Here is a 21,279-nt window from a genome sequence, read left to right as displayed (position 1 = left end):
ATTATTAAAAGCACATAATCACAAGGACTGAATGGAAGTCACCGAGTTGTCGAAGGGCACTTCATTGAGGAGAATTAACGCTCGCCGCCCACAACATTAGGCACACCTGCAATCAAGAACTCTCATTTTTGATGGACATTGTGGTTGTAGTTTGCACAGAAGAGCCGTTTGCGGCATTTTGATTGTGTTTGATAGGATACTGCAACCACAATAATGAACTTTTTTTTTCTTTAATCTGATAAAACAAAGCATGGTTGTCTTTGTAATGGTTCTTTTGTAACAAATGTGTTACAGTGTACCACATGCATTGACTCCCAACCAATGCACCTGCAGGAGAGTTCCTCAGGTGTGTTATGGGAAACGGTCCAAAAATTATACACTGACTGCAAATAACGTATTTTATTTGTCAGTGAAATATAATGACAGACAGAAAAAAATGACTATTAAATGGCAATTCTCCTACTGTTTTTTTTCTCACGTTCAATATGCGTCAGATTGTTTTCTTAATTGGTTCATGAATGGTTGGTAAACACTGAAGAAAATCCAAAAAGGTAGAAAAACATACAGGCGCTATAATTCATACTATAACACAACTACGCGTGCTTCATTTTCATTTAAAAGTGTCAAGATAACCAAAAAAGTGCTCGCGCGCGCACTGCGTCAAAACACGTCCGTGCGTAAATTCCGCGGAGACACTCACGCTGCTGTTCTGGCCGGACCAGTGCACCATCGCCTGGTTGTGCGCGGTGTCCCCCGCCAGGGCGAAGGTGGAGCTGGCCAGCTGGACCTCCACCGGGTCGGGGTACGAAGCTTCGTGAGCGTCCTCGCCTCCCAGATCGGCCCAAGTCTCTGCACCCCTCGCGCTTCTCCTCCTCCGGTTCTCCGCCGCGGTTGAATCCACGTCATCCGCATTTTCCTCGCTGTCGTTGTGGTCGTCGGGGAGGGAAAGTTTTGCCTGGTAGTCCGACGCGTCTTCTTGGGGACAACATGCGTCGTCCACTTTTGCCGAACTTTCTGCGACGGCAGCGGCGACTTCGGAGCTGGCTTCGCCTCCGGTATATCCGACAAAGTCACCGGGTGGAAGATCTCCAAAGTGCGCCAAATCCTGGGCGAGGGGCTCCCTGGGGGGCGCGCTGATGTGCGCCAAACGACCCGAGGGGCTGCACCTTCCGTCCGGCAGGCAAGTTGAGGAGGAGAAGACGCGCGTCCACTCGGAGGAGAAAAAGAGCAAAAGGCAAAAAGCGTAGCGCGGCTCCATGCTGAAGCGGGGTTAGAAAGGCTTCATTTTTGGGGGGTGGGGGTGGGCGACAGTGGTGCGTTTGTGTGTCATCCACCTGGTGGAGTGGAGCCGGTGAATGTGCGGAGGGGCGGTGCGGGCGGCTAGTGTTCCCCTCCTGATGAGAGAGAGGAGGAGCTCGAGGCTGGAGTTTGCATCAGCCTGGGTGATTTTATTTTTTATTTTATTCATTTTTTTATTTTTTTTTATTAAACAGAGGTTGCAAAAATACTCACACGCTGTACTTAAGTAGAAGTACAGATGCTTGTGTCACAAATAAAGTAGAAGTACTAACTCAACTTATTTACTTGAGTAAAAAAGTATAGACTGAAAAATATATGTTGTGATTTTCGGCTTGTCCATGGCTGATGCGGAATAACAGCAACTGAAAAAATATTATTACCTATAAAATGCTACAGCAGTGCCTTGAGATATGAATTGAATTTGTTGCAAGACCACGCTTGTGACTCAAAACACCAAAAAAAAAAAAAAAAAAAAGGAAGGGAAACTATAATAGTCATTTATAATAATATAATTAAATAGAATCTAAAGAATTAAACAGCCTGTGCATCACAATTGATTCATTGCAACTGCTGGTGTGTGCAACTTGGCCACAGGGGGGCAGTGTAACAATGTGAATTCAAAAACAAAGAAGACTTCCACAAGTACTGTAAAATGTCATATTGTCTTCCAATATGTGCTTTATGCACTGTGTTCAAATATCCATTGCTGTAGTGGCTTATAACGGTACGGCTATCAATACTTTTCATTAGCCTGTCTATGACGTTTTACATTGTGTGTTAGCATTAAGCTAACAGAATAACTTGTGTTTCGTTACTTCCCAGAACTGGTTTTAAAATGGTTTCATTAAATTTTCTAGAATCATCTTAAAGGGTCTGCATAAAGCGTCCCCGCATGACATAATGTGTGACATCATCATCATCGTCACACAAAGTAATTAAAGACCTTTAATCAATCAATCCGGTTGGCAACCAGTCCAGGGTGTCCCCCGCCTACTGCCCAGAGCCAGCTGAGATAGGCGCCAGCAGCCCCCGCGACCCTTGTGAGGAATAAGCGGTCAAGAAAATGGATGGATGGATGGATAATCAATCAATCCTCCCTTGAGATGTTTGAGGAAATATCACTGAGCCTCCCTCAGGTGTCATCTTTATGGAAGACGCTCTGAGGTTCTTTTCCATTAGCGCGGGTCTTAAGTAATCAATTAACTGTCGATGATGCCAGCCTGGTAATGACTTGAGGCCGTGGTCACAAAAACAACCGTTATTTTTAGACACTTACAGCACAGAGGAAGAAGATCTGCCAGCCAGTAATTCTGATTTACAGTAATCCCCCCCGCATACTTGTAGTTCTCCACTGACGACGTCAACTATTCTCAGTTTTTCTTATCCGACAGTTTCACTGAGAAATTCACCTAGAAGCGTTTTTTTTTGTACTTTTCACAAAATGTCAAAGTCATGTTTAAATAGGAAAGTAGTAAAGTGCATAGTGTCAGGGAAGTATACTGAAGTGGTACAGCTTGATTAAACGTTGGGGGAGGAGCTAAGTTGGTTGTTTTTTTTAATTCACTGTTGTTAGATGAGTTTGAAATCACATTAAGCAGTTTTGAGGATCATTGTGAGCCAGAGAATATTAAAAATGATGCAAGAGAGTTGGAGAAGCAACATATTCCCTATCCATGGCCTTATTTGAGAGTATTAAAAACATTTTTTTTTTTTCTTTTTCAGTTTTGAGCATTAGCTACTTTGGCATTTTTTCAGTTTTGAATTGCTCATGCAGGACCTTTCGTCCATTCAGTCTCGACTATCCTGTCAGAAATTAGCTTGCAGCAAAGTTGCATCTAGTAATGTTTTTCTTCTCAGTATCATGCAAGTTAATAAAAGAGGGAAACTATTTTCTGTGTAATTTTTTTTTCATCGTGCCAAAATGAGTATAAATAACAGATAAAATTCATTTGTACATTTAACTTATTTCACTTAAGTAGCCTATACGTCAGTCTGTATTTGTTCACTTTTAAGGGAAAATAAAGTAAATATTTTTTTTGTTTGTTTTGGTTGTTTTGCTAGAGTATATAGAAGGCTTTGATGCAGCCTCTCAACTGCAAAGAACGATTGTAAAAATAGTAGTTATTACACACGGCCAACAGGTGGCATCAGAGTATAAGAGATCAACCAAGACCATTTTGAAAAAAAAAGCTCAATTAATCACGTTTATTGTGAATAATGATAAAACTTAGCTATATTCTAATGCTAATTGCCGAAAAACGCAAACAGATAGAAACATACTTTTTTTTCCTGTTGAAAGCGGAGATTTGAATCTTTCTTTTGGTAGGTTACATGTTTTTTATAGCAAAAAAACAATATTTTGTTGGCCTTGCAAAATCAGTCAAAATCCAGTAAAACAGCCAGGAGTTAATGGGATTGCTTCTGTGAAAATGACTGGGAGTGAATGAGTTAATTCTTATTCAACAAATGCAAAATTAATCAGAATACCGTTTTTAGTCTAGTGGGGGCACATAGAACATATTATTTTAAAGTGTTTTCACTCAACTTGCCCTTAAAGTAAAGTAAGCGAATCCGTACTTCTACTTGAATCAGCAGGTTACGTCTTTTCACATAAGGTCTAAGTACTTCCACTTCAGCACTGAGCACGAGTACTTTATTTGTATCATTTTGGCTTCGGGTTCAAGTGTGATATTCAGGATATTCCACACTTGATGATGGATGTTGTGCCTTTTCTGAAATGCTTTTCTTCAGTCTTCTGATTGGAAAAATAGCTTCAGTGTTACACGCTATAGGTCAGTCCTTCTCATCTATTGTCACGAGTACAAACAGCCTTTCAAAATACATGTATGGTAATGTTAGATTTTATACCACCTATGACGCGTGTTAGCCAAAAGACTGAGCTGCATTCTATTTTGTCCTGGGAAAAAAAAAAATCCAACTACAAATACATGTACTGTATAAATATATATATATATATATTTTTACTAGCTGTCCACAACCTGCTCAAAATGGGTCCCGACCCACCAGTTGAGAATCACTGCTTTCGGTTATAGTGTCATCTTGTTGCTTTGGAGTGCATGATCGAGTCTGCGAATGGATCGGGTCACATTTTATTACGTGTTGTTACTTTTGAATTTTTCTACGCCTCATCTGAAAAGCACTGCTTGTTTTTGTTGTTGTTTTTTGCGCCCTGCACTCAGGTTATTACCCGGCATAAAATAACGAGAAGTCAGAGGTGAGCCTCATTTATTCGGCGAGCTCTCCGCGGCGTTGCGGTGTAAAACATCCCGTCGTCGGCACCACCAAGGAAGATAATTGGGGACGCCATTATGGCCAAACGATATACCCGACCGGGCGTGCGCGCTCATATTTCTCCACTTTGGGCTTGCTTCCAAGCACATAATGGTAAACCATTAGGAGAAGTGTGGCCCGCTTGCATCGAGTGATTAGATTCCATTCCTGGGCAAACGCGAAGTCGATCGAGGATGCTGTTGACTGGTGAGCGATACCGAAAGAGACTCCTTATATTGAGTCGCGCGTTCTCGCCGTCGCTGATCCCCGATCCGCATTCGGGGGGTCAACGGCACAGAGATGCCTTTCATTGGCAGCCATTAGCGATGCAGCGAGCAGGAGCTGTCTCAATCTGTTTCAGTTAGCCCGCGCCAGACAAGGGGAAACCAGTCTATAATGCAGATTGATGGCTGACTCGGAATTTCAATCACGGAGAACACTAAGCTAAAAAGCTCGAGTCTTGACTGTAATGCGGCGCTGGGGCGGAGCCGGCCCATTAAAATGGAGAAGATGGCGTGCAGGAAATAATGACTTTTTACGTGTTTTTTTTTTTTTTACTCTGCGCCGGCCATGATGGCTTTCTGTCTTGTCTGTCGTTGTGACTTAGACATGGATGGTTGTGCACGTGCTGGCCGCGTGTGACCTGTTTTGATGATTTGGCTCACTATCGTAACTCACTCAACTTGATTTATTTATAGAGCACTTTAAAAAATAACCGCAGCTGAAACAAAGTGGGATATATAGAACAATTGAACATAAAACACTACCGCTAATAATTAGATGATGGTAATAATTAGCTTCCAACCGATATAATATTGGCAAAAAAAAAAAAAAAACAGCCATTTTTTTGCCAATTTTTTATTATTATATATTACCACATAAGGCAAATATAATGACATACAAAAATTCCCCACTCCTCAAAAATCTGCCGATTTTTTATTTTTTTTTCAATAAATAGTATGAGAAAAAATACAGTGGGCCAACACATATTCACAGTTTGGCACCCGCTCATTCACCTATTCCATTTTTCTGAGCTGAGTATTAGCATACAGCAATACAACTACTAGTAGCTTTAGTATTGAAATATTTTGTTAAATTATAATATTTAGTTACATTCTATGTACTTTTCAGTTTCTGTTCTCTATATAGTTTCAATGTTCAGCCTTATATAGTCATTATTATAAATTCATTAATTTTTTTTATTTAATTCATAATTTTGTACCTGTGCTTCTTTTTTTCAAAATGTGCTTTTGAGCGTTAAAATGTTCAATAATCTGCAAGTCATCAAAAGCAAAGCTAATTCCACACATATTAGATTCTGATGGAGGAAAAATATCACAATATTAAAATTACACCTGTAAGTTGTCCTCTTTTGAACTATTTGGGTTTTTTTTTTTCCCCATTGAACGCCATTTTATTTTTCAACAAATTATAAAATATTTGATACATCAAGAAATGTGTACCATGTTAAGTTTAAATAAATAAATGATAACATTCTTCTTCTTCTTGGGAAGTCACAGTGTCCCAACACTGGTGAGCTATTTTTAGAATAGACCTGTGGACTACTCATGTTGTCCTTGGGGCTAACTGGTACATGCTGGCACTAGTTGTTTTTTTTTTAATTATCATTATTATAAGGCATCCATGTTTTCTGCCTCTCTTTCATCTTGCTCACCACCTCCTCCTCCATGCGCAGCTGCTCACTATTGAAGCCTTGACTTCATAAAACCATGGTAAACCGGCAAACCAGTAACTGGCCCATACTTATTCCCAAATTAACATATATATATATGCATTATTAAGTACTTAATATGTAGAATTTTGATAATAGACTTGAATTTGAGAATTCTATAAGGACAATCTGACAAATTTTCCTTTAAAAGATTCTCGTGATTTTCTTTTTCTTCTTCTTTCAAAAAACGTCTGAGTGATTCTAACTACATCATATCCACAATTTGGAACGACACGAAACAACATAATCCTGCAGGGACGGCCCAAAGGCTTCATGGGTGAAAAGATAACACAAGCAGGCATTATTCAGAGTTATGACTGCAACACAGGGAATGCAAGTTTTGTCATTACAACATCAAATGATTAAATACGTAATCAAGCGGGTACAACCTCTTTGGGTGGTGATTTAGCGTTCTGTCTGTCGCGCGGTCGCATTGGGAGGATGAAGAAGCGCAAGCAGACTTTTAGATGCGCGTCGTGTGCATTAAAAATCAAATAGCCACCGCAGGATCTGTTCTTCTTTTCTTTTTTTCATTATTTATTTTATCCCGCTCGCATTTTCCGAGTCGCCATCGCAAGGTGACAGATTTCAGGACTGATGCCTGCAGCACATTTGTGTGCACAACATGGCAGCTGTGGAATCATTGTCTCTCTCCAAAGACAAGATTGCTGCTTTGCCGCTTGTCACACACGCTGAATACAAACCGCGTGCTGCTCCCACAGCTCGCCTCTCTGATGGCAAACTTGTGAGCAGACGGTATGGAAGGGGGGGGGGGGGGGGGGGGGGGGCACACACAAAACAAAACAAAAAGTATGCAAAGGACTCAAAGGAGAGTTTCATGTATGGAGGTTGCTCTGTATTTGTTGATTAAATAAGATTGGGAGTAAAAGGGAGAAGCGGAAGTTCTAATTACTCTGCTGCGTTGGTGTGTATGTGTGGAGTCTTAAAAGGGATCAAACCCACTTTGGACATTAGTCATTCGCTGTGCATTGTGTCACCCTTGTGACACATCTAAAAAAATAAAAAAAAAAGACGGCTTGCATTCAGCCCGCAGTGTCCGTACATAACAAAAGGCACATATTGAATGGAGCCGTAGCGTATTAGTCATTGCTTCAGCCAGGGTGGATGTCTTTTCAAACGCTTCTTTTTGTTTGTCTTTCGTCATTAGTGGAGCGGTTTATTATTCGACTGTGATATTAGATATCAGCAGAAGGTGCTTTTGAGAATGTCCTAATTCACCAAAACATTTATGATATGAAAAATATGTTGTGCTGTTGAAGAAGCATATTGGTGACGCTCCCACACATTTTTTTTTTCCAGCTAAATTTAATCAACTATATGTTAATTGTATGTGTATGTATGTCATGTCCACCGTGCCGCCCTGATTGTGTACCGTTGAACAAATATATTATGAATTTATGACAAAAAATTATCGATATTTCACTATGCCAGAGTGGACACTTGACGACAAGACATTCCACTGCACACAGTATGATAAAAGTTCCGAAATATAAGTGTGAATATTTATTCCACAACTATCCACTGATTCAACCTCCATTGGAAAAAAGAAAAATGTAGGTCATAATGTTACTCAAAACATTCTTAGAGGGGCACTTACTCCATCATGGCAGGGTGGACAACATAAAAAAATGTTCAATATGATTATGGAAATAGAATGTGGACATTAAAACAATGTTTGATTTTGTCCCATTCAACCACTTAATACACTACAATTAGCAGAGCAGTTTGTAGAACATGCCAAAATCATGTACAGTACATCCAATGACTAAAAAAAAAAAACAACATGTAAGAAATTACAGAAACCCATGTTGTCAGTGTACGTGTGCCAATGTTTGGACACTTATAACCTCAGAGTTATTACTTTGTACACGACATTATTTTGCTACATTTTTACGACGACTGAGTGAGTCTGTTGAGGGCACCAAAGGCACTTTATAGTGATACTGTCCCATGAATAGTGTTTAATTCTTATTTATACACTTGTACGGCTGCTAGAAATGTTCAAATGTTACCTAAAGGTGACAGTATGCATTTTTCACGTCATTTAAAACAGTTCCCAAGTGACCTACTAACATGCTGTCATCAGAATCACCTCTGTTATGAGGGGTGGTCTTGTCTTATGCAAATGAGCCATTTGCATCCTCACTGCCTAAGCCACACCCTTTAACTCATTCACTCGCAGCCATTTTCACAGAAGCAATCCCGTTCGCTCCCGGCTGTTTTACTGGATTTTGACTGATTTTTCAAGGCCCACAGAATATTGTGTTCTATTGCTATAAAAGCATGGAACCTATCAAAAGAAAAATTAAAGTCTCTTCTTTCATCAGGAGAAAAAAGTATGTTTCTATCGTTTTCCGTTTTGCAGCAATTAGCATTATAAGAGAGCTAAGTTTAATCAGTTTTCACAAATCTATTTAAAATTTCTACATGGCCCTGGTTGATCTCTTATACTCTGCTGCCACCTGATGGCTGTTTGTGTAATAACTACCATTTCTGCAACCGTTCTTTGCAGTTGAGAGGCTGCATCAAAGCCTTCTGTATGCTCTAGCATAAAAAAAAACAAAAAAAACAAAAACAAAAAAAACAACAACGTATAAATACGTCTTTGGGCAAAACATTAAAAAACAAAAAATAAACAAAAACGTATTTACACGTTATTGGGAGCAAATGGGTTAAATGCGCACCGATGACATTACAACTGTTGCCCAAACATACACTTTATATTACCAGACGTTTCTATTTCCTTCTGCATGTTAAACTCGCGTACTGTTCCGTCAAAGCAAAGAAAGGCGAAGAATGCCTCTAAAGTGCTAAGTCAAAGAGTCAATTTAAAAACGGACGACTACGACATCCACTTCAATCAGCGCGGAACGCACTTGTGGGACGCCTAATGAGTTCACTCATACTATTGAGCCTCAGCGAAATGCAATACAGGCAGCAGGTTAAATCCTCACACGCCGGCCAAATGTTGCTGCAGGCGGAATCCATTTGATACAGCAAATCTTTGACTTGCGCCCTAGAATGTGGAATTGATGGCGAGTAGAAAAGAAAAAAAAAAAAAAAGAGGAGAGAGATAGTGAGATTTGGGAGTTAGCTTCTTTTGCTGGATATATTTTGTGTCTTTCTTATCAAACCGACGTTACGCTAACCCAGCGCACAAGAACAAAAGAGTAGAAAGTAATTTGAGCACTGTTCTTGCCGTTGAGCATTCTAACGATAAATTATGGCTTCACAATTGGAGTAATATGGCTCCTTTTCGCATTGTTACGTGAAGTGGTGATAATTCGCCTCACGGCGGCTCTCAGTCCAGCAGCTGCTTATTATTATTATTTTTATGAAGCTATTCATCTTCATTTAAAAGTACTGGGTCTTGACATGTATTGAGGTTTACAGCAGGGGTGTGCATACTTTTGTGCTCAAGTCACAATTGATTTTTTTTTTTGAAAATGGACAGATGGGCCAGGTCACTTTCAACAACCAATTTTAGGACAAATGAATGCAATCCTCTGGAAAACAAAAACAAAACATTTTCCTATGTCAACAATTATAATAAATGCAAATACATCCTTCTGGCAACTTCGAACGGTTCATGACTGATTGGTGATTTACATAATTAAGTTTTTAACAGATGTCTGATTTCTCTTCCTTTGCCAGAATGTTGTCGCAAAATATTAACTCATTCACTGCCATTGACGGAAAAAAACATCAAATGATGCATTTTTTTTGCTGGTCTGGCAATGAATGTGTTAAATCGCTATGATTTTTCCAACATTTGCCTCCATAATTGATTTGGAGAGTTTGGTAATGATAGAAACTGATTGATTTCTTAACGCTCCTGTTCCACTTTTGTAAACACTTACCGAGGCTTGCTTGTGTTTGTGTCGATCCATGCACCAGGTACATTGTGTAATTAAAAACATGACGAGTTGAAAAACATTAATTGGAAAACTCTTCAACTGACGCGGAAGTTAATTAAAGTATTTTTTTTTTATTTTTTTTTTTATTTTAGGGCTCCAATGGAAATGTAATAAACACAAAAACCTTGACCTGTTAAAATGTGTCTTTTGGCACACACAAAAAAAAGAATGCCAAAAGTAGTAATTAATATATCACAGGTTGTTTTTTTTCCACAACTAAATGGTCGAAGCTTTTTTCAAAATGCATCCTGAGGGATGAGTTCAGGTGTGAAGGAGAAAATGAAAATACAAATGTAAGAAGTCCTTGAAAAACATTGAAAATGATCTCTTATTAATATTTTATCATTTCAGAGGACCTTTGTTAACATCAAAGGCTGTGTTGACAAAAGCCGGGGGAGCTTTCTGATTATTTTTTTTTTTTTTTTTTTTAATCTCGCCATTTCTCTTCAAACTTGGACTTTTAATTTGAATGCGACGGGCAACATCTATAGCAGGAAGATTGGAATCGCTTAAAATAAATATGAGAAAATATCAGAAATGAACCAGGTGAACATCGTGAAGGTGTACCTAATATTGTGCCCTGTGAATTTCAAACCGTGTTTTTACTTTTACTCAAATAAAGGAGTCAAATAATTATATAGTTGTACTTACACATTTTTGTACATGCCACTTAAGAGTGTTTGCAACCTGTGGTAGTTTATGTGGGGAGACGTTTTGGCACCATGTGTCAAAACGTGTCATTTTGTACATTTTGGCTTTAGTTGGAATTAAACAAATGAGATGGCGTGTTTGGTGTGGAAGGTGAGGCACTTGTCAGAGGTGTTGAGTCACCTCCAGCTAAAGGCAGGCTAGTCGGTTTCAGCACGCATCCCGTTGGCATGCTAAGCTAAGTGAGCACGGCTACGTGATGGGAGGGGCGGAATATTATACACATAACTCACTGTGACGCAGCACATCTACATTATGAAAACCTAACCTTGAAACTCTCATTTTAAATCCTATTTTAAATCTCTAGACTTGTGTTTGAATGCGGAATCCAGCCTTGAAACTCTAGTTTCAAACTCTCCTCAATGTGAGAAACCCGAATGTATGGAGTTAGAATCATGCCAAAACCCCGTGAACACAAAGAAACGTGATCTACGTACACAAAACATGATCCACGTACACAAAACCTGATCCACGTACACAAAGTGTGTGTTCTACGTACACAAAACGTGATCTACGTACACAAAACCTGTTCTACGTAAACAAAACCTGATCTACGTACACAAAACCTGATCTACGTACACAAAACCTGGACTACGTACACAAAACCTGTTCTACTAACCCAAGTTGGAAACCTTAACTCGGGATTTATATCTACTTAAATTGAAAACCTAAAACTTTATTGAAACAGTGTCGTTTTTGGCAGATAAGTTGACAAGATAAGTTTTCAACTTCTTCCTACTTCCTTTGAACGTGTAAACTATCACTAATGATTGCATAAGTTTCTTCTTTCTTTTATTTTTTTTTATCTGCTACTGGTTTATGTTTATATGTTCAACAAACAAACAAACAAACAAACAAACAATCAAACAAACAAACAAACAAACAAACATTAGCACAATAAAGCTAACTTTAGCTAGCTAGCAGCCTATTTGCGACAGGAGTTATTTGGAAAACTTTAAGCTCACTATAATGTTCAATTTATTTCTTTACGTATTTTGTATATATATATTTTTCGTTTACATTTAACAATAGAGTGGTATTACAGTACACTTAGTTAAAAATGTAACAAAAAAATGGTGTTTTGGTTGGGGCTGAAAAGATTAATGGCATCTCTAGTCAATTCAAAGGGGAAATTGATTTCCTAGCTTGGTCACAGTATAAATTGAACTCGAAAGTCATGTAACACTGTATCCTGTATAACCCATTTTAAAAAAAAGGATTGCTTAAAAAAAAATAAAAATCAAGGCATAAATGATGCAATCCCTCTTTTCGCAGCGTGTTAACTTTTGATTACACCGTGTTGTTGCCATGTTTCCCCATGCAAAGCAGTCATATCCCCCTTTCCCCCCCCCATCGCCTTTTGGCTTAATTAGCCAGGGCGCGAATAAGAGAAGGTCATTTAGGTAATTTAGCCGGCTGAAAAAGAAACTTCCAGATCACACGCTGCAGGTGTGAAGCGGCCAACGCTAATGAGGTCAGCGCAGCCTTTCCCTCGACGAGCGGAAAGGCCACGCATGGCAAAACTTAAAAAACGCGGAACTTTCTCCACAATAACAAGAGCGCCGAGAGGTGGAGGGGGGGAGGGGCAGCGGAGGGGGCTGCGAATTCCTACACGGCGCATCAAGAATTCACAAAGTGCACTTGCTCATCCTGCGGAGGACCCCCTCTTATTTTCAAGAATGTCACTTTTGAGTCGCGCGAACGAGCCGGAGAGACATCCTTCCAGACATCAATTATTAACCAAAGCTTATATCACAACTTCAACGCAGATCAAAACAGAAATCTTGTACGATACTAGAGGGCATCTCATATATTTAGTGCTGCCAGAGAGACATCATCGGCAGACAGTAAGGTTAGGCGTTTGAAATGTGACGCCGAGCTTGCGAGTCTTTGTAATTTCCCTGACAGGTACACGACGTGGCAGACGAGCACTGTAGGCTATGGGAGTCTATCTTTGTAGCTCTCCATCACAGGCGTAAGGATGCTGCTGCACCACCACCGCCACAGAATAGGGTTCCTGTGAGAATGAATATTTTATGACTTTGCTACCAGGCTACCATCGGTAGCATCGCATTAGCATTCCAAAACTGCCTGTTGTGCATAAAATTAATCGGCTAAACTTAAGAGGGCATTACGAAAGGGCCAAAATACATTCATCTGTTCGTTAAAAAAAAAAAAAAAAAAAAAAAAGCAGGTAAACATGTCCTCGGGTAATAACCTCAAGACTGGCTGACTCATTAGAGTTATATTTAGACGTCAGCGCATGCTTTGTTTCATTGCACTGCGAGATGATGCGAGGTGATAACGAGACTCTTCCTTTCCGTGTGGGCGCGTCGAAAAGTCAGGAGACACGCGCTTCCTTCCCTCTGACAAAAAAAAAGAAAAAAAAAAAAAAAAGAGAAAGATCTATTTTTAGAAAATTCAGGCAACTTTATCTGATTTTTCTTGTCAGCTTCTCTCAGATAGTTGAGACGTCTCAAGGTGCTGATCTTGTTCTGCTTTGAGCACTGCCGCATGCAGACGTTTTCACCAGATTTCTCAATTCTCAGGTTTTTTTGTGACATTTATTCTCAAAGACGAGTCAGAAGAAGATGAATGTGACAAGACAGGAAGAAGAATACGTGTCGGAAGATTGTGACGTAAATCGTATTCAAAGGGCTAAGACTCCTGTTTTGTCCAAATACTTTTGTCGACATGGGCGTCATCAAAGTTGTTTTTCTCCAGGCAGTGGTTCTCAAACTTTTTGGATCAAGACATTTTTTTTTTATTTTTTTTTTACAAGGGCATCGACATAATCCTAACGTTGTTAAGACATAAATGTTTTTTTAAAAAGTTTGTTCCCTCCAAATTGAGGTTTAGCTTAGTTTAGCTCTGTTTAGCTTAACACTAACAAAAGATGCAAAACGCCCTTACTAGGCTAATTAATGGCATTGGTGTCACTTAACCCTTTTAACAATGGATATTTGAGCCCAAATTATGGGGCAACACAGCCATTACAACAATAGTTAAAAAAATATTCTTGAGCCTTTTGAGTCAATTGTGAAACTCATCTTCTGTCTTGTGCTGCCCCCAGGTGTATGGAGGACCAAAACTGCCAAAATTCGAAATAAATAAATGACTAAATAAATAAATAAATGACTAAAAGTGAAAATAAGAATGAATATTAAAAAAATATGTAATTAAAAAATTATATCTAAAAAAAAATAAATATAAATGGAAATAAATCTGTTTTTATTTTCACTTTTAGTCATTTATTTATTTCAAATTTTGGCAGTTTTGGTCCTCCATACATGTGGCCAAGGCGTGCACACAAGAAGGAGCAGCACAATATCCACTAAAATGAAGTTTAAAAAAAAAAAAAAGTGCCGAGTTACCTACCTCATTCTTTACATTCCTTTTAGTGATGTCATCACTGTATGTTTTTTATGAAGTACAAAATTATTATTTTTATTGAAAAAGACAATACATGTCCCCATGCAATGGTATTTTATCTATTGCAAATTATTTCGAGAACCACTGTTTGAGTGGTAAATTCAGATTGAATGTTTTATTGTTTTTACTTCTGTATATTAACAAAGGTCAACTTATGTTTAGACCTAAACTGAAGGAAGTTCAAAATCTCAACAGGCTTCAAGCCGATATGTAAAAAAGAGAGTTGCACATATGCACTTTTTTCAGAATCCTACGACTGGAAGGCTTTTGTATCTTTTTCAATTGCCAATTCTCCCACTCAGAATTGATTGTTACCCGGTGCAAAATGTCAGGTTATCTTGAGTTATGACCTTTGCCGCAAACAGTATATTCCTAAAGGGTATAGGTTATTGCCAAGATGTAAAAGTCAAGTGCTGAGGTACCCCTGAAGGTACTATGGTGTACTTTTTTTTTTTTTTTTTTGAGATTGCACTGCAATGTAGAATCCACTTTTGTCCCTCAGCATCATTAGGTCTAATTATTGGCCTTCAAGGTAAAGTTTAGAAATGTTGTCCAAGTGGTATCCAGTAATAAGGCAGTCAACCCGAAAGTTATTCTGAAGTCTGACAATGTACATTCACACTGCATTGAATCCCTCGGATGAGATTTGCACTCATGCCCGGCACCATCTATTTTAACAACGTCATACGCAGTCACAGTCACCGATGTGAAAAGTCTTGCCTGTAAATCTGTGACTGTTTGAAAGTCAAATACGGAAATAACTCCGCCATCTCCACATTGGCGAACCCCTCGGGGAACGCGTCGCTCTCATCCGGTGACACAAACCTCTCCTGGACCCACATGAGTAGCTCGATGGTGATTTACATTTTCCATCAGGTTCCTTGGTCCACCGCCAGCCGGCATGTGGGGAATTAAAAAAGAAAAAAAAAAACTCTGCTCCCCCAGATATGCGATAGCAGATAGAAACCATAGGCTGGATGTGAGGCTGTCTATATTGAGAGCTCATTAGCCGGAGAGACCCGCGCGCATTGTTGCGAGTGTGCAGAGTCAGCGAGAGTGCCACTCATCACACGTTGCAATCTAAACTCCTGCGCATCTGCTCGGGCAGCTTCAGGGTGACCTCGCACGCTCACAGACGCACATGCAAAGTGGGGTGAACACAAAGAGTTTTTAACATCTTGCCGTTTTGTAAACGTGAAAGATGGGAAAGAATTCTCTCTTGCTGAAATGGATTGAAATTGCATTTATGCATTGTAGCCCCCAAAAGGCATCACAATGTTCTGTTATGTGTTTTTTCATTAAAGGTCCAGTCTGCCGGTTTCACTCAGGAAAATTCACTTTTTAAATACAGGATTTAAACAAACAAACTACTTCTCAATTTACAGATCTGGGCTTCTCTTAACGTGTGGTGGCGATGATGTTGACTAACTATGGTAAAAACTAACAAGCGTGATTGAAACTGGACTGAAACGGAGACTACGTTTCAAAATGGTGGATAAAATTAACAATTGTTGTCAATAAAGTGGCAATGTAAGATGGCTGCCCTCTGGCTTCATCCGCAAGTGGCCAATTTATAGTTCATTCAAGTCTGTGTTTTTTAATAGAAAAAATAAAGCACGGTTTTGCTTAAAAAAAAATAAATAAAATCAAATATGGAGAGATTCATTGGTTTTATAATGTCAAGTACTGTACACACTGTAGTATCCGCGTTTTGGATGTGCGCCTTTAAAGGGCATGGCGAGTTTTCTAATTCTGGGCTTTTGTGTTTGACTCATTGTCTAAGTTCAATAACGTCACAGATGTGCTGCACCTGAATTGACAACTTTTTAAGTCTGTGGCAAAAATCCCTCCCTTTGTGTTGCCATGGCAACACATACAGTACGCAATGAGAAAAGGCCTTTAAACGGCTGTTACGGAAACTAATAATAGTACTTGCAATTGTTCAAAGATGGATAAATAATTTACATCATTTTTTTTACTCCAATTGTACTACGATTTAATTAAGCACTAATGAGAAATTAAAAAAAAAAAAAATTAGTAAAAGTAGATTTATGAGTTTCAGAAGTGGCCACAATGAGCCGAAAGGTACAACATACATTATTAGTATTTTTAAGAGCTGGACTTGCAAATTACAAAAATCAGACATTTCATTACATTTGCATTAATACAGCTAAAATGGTTCAAAAGACACATATGTCCTGCATAATGTTCAGCGGTCTTGTGTCCTTCCCATTTCATTCCAAGTTTCGATTCTCTGTCCGCTTATCAACCCATTGTGATGTGTCTGCCTCCACATCCCGCCATTACCGTACACAACACTTGTTTACTAATCTTACTGCGCAGCTCATTATATACTGTTGACGGATTTAATGAAGAAGTTGACCTGCCACCGCGACAGTCTTCGCCGTGCATATTTTTGACATGGACTGCCCAACCCCCCAATAATGTCAAGAAAGTCGTCATTATGCAGGCGGCTGTCATGAGTGGCGTACGAGGGTAAGGAGAAACGCAACAAATCAATTGGCTGGCCCAGCCGGAGGGCAGGTCTCTAATGAGAACGTGTCAGTGCGCATTCTGGAGACAGACGCGTTTTATGCGGCCGCATCATCAGCGAGCACACAGCCCCAGCTGAAAAGACAGACAGGAGAGAGACAAAAAAAAAAAATGGAGGAAACTTGAAAAGCTGAGAACAATAGTCAAGAAGGCCGTTTATTGACTGCATCAGCGCAACAGAAGTTCACTTTCATGTTCAGGCTACTGCAATTTCAAAAGACAAAATTAATCAATGGGACTTGGTGGAGCCGCTTTCATGAAAACGCCATTCACAGAAAGCCGCCATTTGTCAGTAAGGCCATCATTTGGAATGACTCTTTTCAATTGCTCAGGACTCATTTTCTTTGAAACTGGCCAGATGTTTTATGCGGTCGCACTGACATCGCCTTTATATTCCTGTTTATTAGACTTTCTATATTCTACGAATGCCTTCTGCAAGTTGCTTCTCGTCTGAATGTTTAGTCAATTTACGGACAATTTAAAGAGTCTGCGCGGCCCTGTTGTTCAGATGCCAGCTTTTTGTGACATATATATAAAAAAAAATAAAAATAAATGAAACCGAGTAAATCATTTCAAGCTTGTGCTGTCACATGTAATGATAAATATTAGGGATGTTCGATACCAATTTTTTTCAGACCGATACCGATACTCAGACCCTCAGTACTCACCTATACCGATACCAACTGCCGATACCAGTAGTACATTTTGACAAATAAAAAAAATTACTAAAAGATATTTTAAACAAATATATTTCCTTTAATTTTGACACAACAAAAAAAAATAGCACAGTCACTCTTCAATAGTCTTCACGCTCAAAATAAAACACAAAAATGCTCTTTTAGTTTAAGATTCACAATTTTGAAGTATTTCCAAACCGGTGAAGTTTTGGTGAAAAACTGCTGCAAGCTAGCGCCAGTTACAGGCAAGGAGGACTCACTTAACGTCTTCCCCCTCAGCCAGTACAATGCTTATGTACATGAAACAAAAAAACAAAAAAAAACAAAAACAAAAAACAAATAAATAAATCATCCCCATTTTTTACGAGCTCAATGTTGCGTATTGCGTATTTTTCCACCTCGGTGAAGGTTTATGCTCTACCGAGTTTCATTCTCGTTATCCCGGTGTCCCTGTTAATTAATAATTCTCTCCACTTCGTGACGTTGCTGAGGTCGCACACCTTTTAAAGCGAGCACACGTGATTTGTAGCGGGGGGGCGGGTCGTATTATCTGCCAGCAGAGTTGTGAAGATGAGATGCCCTTTTGATGACGAACGCCATCCTATGGTTCGTATCCAGTACAAACGATGCCTTCAGATCAAATATCATTACTGTAAATTGCATTCCCGGAGTTTGGCAACACCTTGTCAGAAATCTGCTAATTGGGAAGAGTCTGACTACTCCGAGAGAAATAATAATAAATAAATGAAATAAGACAGGAGGAAGAGCGCGCGAGCTCGCCGTGGCGGCGCTCGTCTGTCACGACAGAGCTCACCGCCGCTCTTCTGAGATCCGCCTCGGTTTGAAAAGCGCGTACAAAGGCTTCACAGGCTCCGGGCTGGTGTTTTATCAGAGGTGTGAGAACGCGAGCGCCGTCAAGCCTATTAGAAATGTATTTATTTCGGATGAGTCTATTGCCTGCAAGTTGCATTGTGACGCCAGTTAGGCTATTTATGGAGGCATCAGTATGCAGCGTAACTGCACGACGAGGCCGTCGCTAACGCTTTGACTCTCATGAAAAAAAAAAAAAAACTGTCAAGATTGAGAGGGGAATGTTACGCCACGTGGGAGAGAACTCACTTGATGCTCAGAACATTTTCGATGTGACAGCATATTGGAAATATTGCTGCCATGGATTCGGCTCGTTTCCAGAGGGAGTGAGGTTTCAGATTTTGTGACTTTGTGGACAATCGTCGCATTTTTCATTCATTATATTTTGGATAATATCAGGGTTAAAGTTGCACGTTTTTTTCACATTTTCTTGAAGATTTATACATACATTTTAATAATCAAATCCAGACTTTAGTTCAAAAAGCAGATATCTACGTACAAAGGAGTGTTAGAGCCACATTAAAAGGAAAAAATGCCAGTAGCAATGTGATGGAATTTGTCTTTTTTCAAGAATAATTGTAGAAAGAATAGTTAAGAAAGTTGCAATATTGCAAGCATTAATGTGTTACATACACTTAACTGAAGAACATTGAGATCTTAGGCATTGAAATACTATATATTTTGTCACATTGTATTAAAAATGTTTTGCTCATAAAATTAGTAACATTACAAGTTAATTTTTATTTTCCTTTTTTATTTCATATTTAATTACAAGTGCAAATGACATTTTTCATAATTATTCTCATAAATTCCCTATTTAATTTATATTTTACACATTTATTTTCATAACATTACAGTACAACTTGCTTTCTTATATGACTTTATCCCAGTACTTTTTTCATAATTTCCTACTTTATTTTCGGAATATCAGTATTTCCTTCCTCATAATATTCTGACTTTATTGTCATAAAATTTTGACATTTTTCGGAATTTACCACAATATCCGTAACATTACTATATTTTTTGCATATACGTGTTTTCGTTTTTAATTTTTGACTTTATTTTTCTTAGTAGAACGGCATACTTTTTTCCTCGAAATATTGACTTTATCCTCATAAAGGTACAACTTTTTTCATAATTTACGACTTTCATCGTAATATTATAGTTTCCTCAGATGACTAATTCACGTAAAATTATAAATACCTATTTGTAATTTCTGACTTTATTTCCAATATTAGTACTTTTTTCCTCATTATAACTTTTTGCTTAATGTTACGTTGTTGTTTTTTTCGATGAATACTATAGTTTATCATCATCATCATCACTTTCATTTATTTCAGGCTGTACAATAGTGTACAGTTGAACACAGCAGCAATAAATGTTAAAAAATGTTTTTATCAATATATAGACAATATAATGGCATACCATTAACTGAATTATTGAGTGCTAACAATGGTGATGTTATCATAGGTAACAGATATCACATTCTTATGGTTCATACCAACAATGGTGATACATTATATATTCCAAGAATAAGACGTAAACTTACGGATCAACTTCAGTAATAGACAATAACAACAGTAGTAGCAGCAAGAATATATTCTCATTATACTGCAAATTGAAATCTCATAACCTTGGATATGAGTCCCTGAATTAGATTTTTTTTTTTTTTACCCCCGCATCTCAATAACGCTGTAGAATTTGGCGTTGATTTAACTGAAATGCCATTCCAGTAAGAGGCGCATTTAAACTTGCGGGCCATATTTAAAAGAAAATGTTATTTTTTGTCCTTTTAAATGAAAGTAGGAGGCCATGAACAGTATGTAATAAAAGCACACAATTTGTAATCTACTTTTTGAAGCACAGTATCAAGGTAATGTTTTGAAACTATGAATATGAATAGTAATAATTACAGTTATCATGTCTCGCCTTTCTATTTTGTGAAACTTTTATGGGTGGTATCTTTTTTTTTTTTTTGCAGAGCCTTCTCTGTGGCACACTTTTCAGACGTTATAAATAAAATATGATGTTCACATGGGCGTGCTTAAGCAACAAAAAGAACCGATGTCTGAGTTGTTCAACAATGATTTCCAGCAGATCTTTTTGCAAGGGGTGGTGGCGGTGGGGGAAAAAAAAAAAAAAAAGACACAAACAAAACCCACTGTCACATTCAAAGCGAGCTGTTCTCTTTTCGACGATCACGCCATCTCTCTGCATAATGCCCCCGCGTCAATCACTCGCCGCTTACGTTTTGTGAAGGCTGCGAGCTGAAAGTGCATTGTGACGCGCGGGAAATTGATTCATGTCATATTAACCAGGCCAGCCCGACTCCGCCGCGGCTGTTTTTGATGAAGCCATTTTAAACGAGGGGAAGCCATTAAGTCATCTCGTCTAAGTATTGGTAACGACCACTGCCACGCACGCACACCGCATGTCACGATAGAGGAAATAACAATGCTTTAATGAGGCACGCTCGATGCCCATTTAAACGTCAAAATTATCGAGTCGTGCTTGGCCTGCTTTGACACAAGTCGGACTTAATGTGGGGAGGAATAGATCAGCGTTTACCACGGCGTTCTAACATATTCTGACAGTAACATAATTTTGGGAATGCTGAAGCATTCCCACAATTATGTTATTGTGATTTCTATTCTCCACACTTTTTTTGCCACCTAATACCTCCAATTTATATTGTTCAAATTTCAACTAGCTTAAAAAATACACGCCTTTCGGGGTATCTATCATCTGATTCCACATTACAGTACAGTACAGTACAGTA

At 38.7% G+C, this 21,279-nt stretch overlaps 1 protein-coding gene across 3 annotated transcripts in view; it reads right to left on the bottom strand.

Annotated features, from left to right (window-relative positions):
• Window positions 1–21,279, bottom strand: part of LOC144001330 (VPS10 domain-containing receptor SorCS1-like) — a 120,731-nt gene that overhangs the window by 69,602 nt on the left and 29,850 nt on the right. Inside the window, exon 1 of one of the 3 annotated variants that reach the window (XR_013278450.1) lies at window positions 701–1,372. The exons of 1 other annotated variant lie outside the window; for it this stretch is intronic. Coding sequence is in view for 1 of the 2 variants with exons in the window: in XM_077495550.1 (XP_077351676.1) it covers window positions 701–1,258 (558 nt within the window). In the remaining variant the exon portion in view is untranslated. Of the gene's footprint in view, window positions 1–700; window positions 1,373–21,279 lie in introns of those variants that run through there. One more of the 3 variants, XM_077495550.1, reaches the window with a different exon arrangement.

The sequence above is a fragment of the Festucalex cinctus genome, chromosome 14 (genome assembly GCF_051991245.1).
Source record: "Festucalex cinctus isolate MCC-2025b chromosome 14, RoL_Fcin_1.0, whole genome shotgun sequence".
NCBI classification, from domain to species: domain Eukaryota; kingdom Metazoa; phylum Chordata; class Actinopteri; order Syngnathiformes; family Syngnathidae; genus Festucalex; species Festucalex cinctus.
Note: the sequence above shows the minus strand (reverse complement) of the source record. Positions and strands in the feature narration are given on the sequence as shown.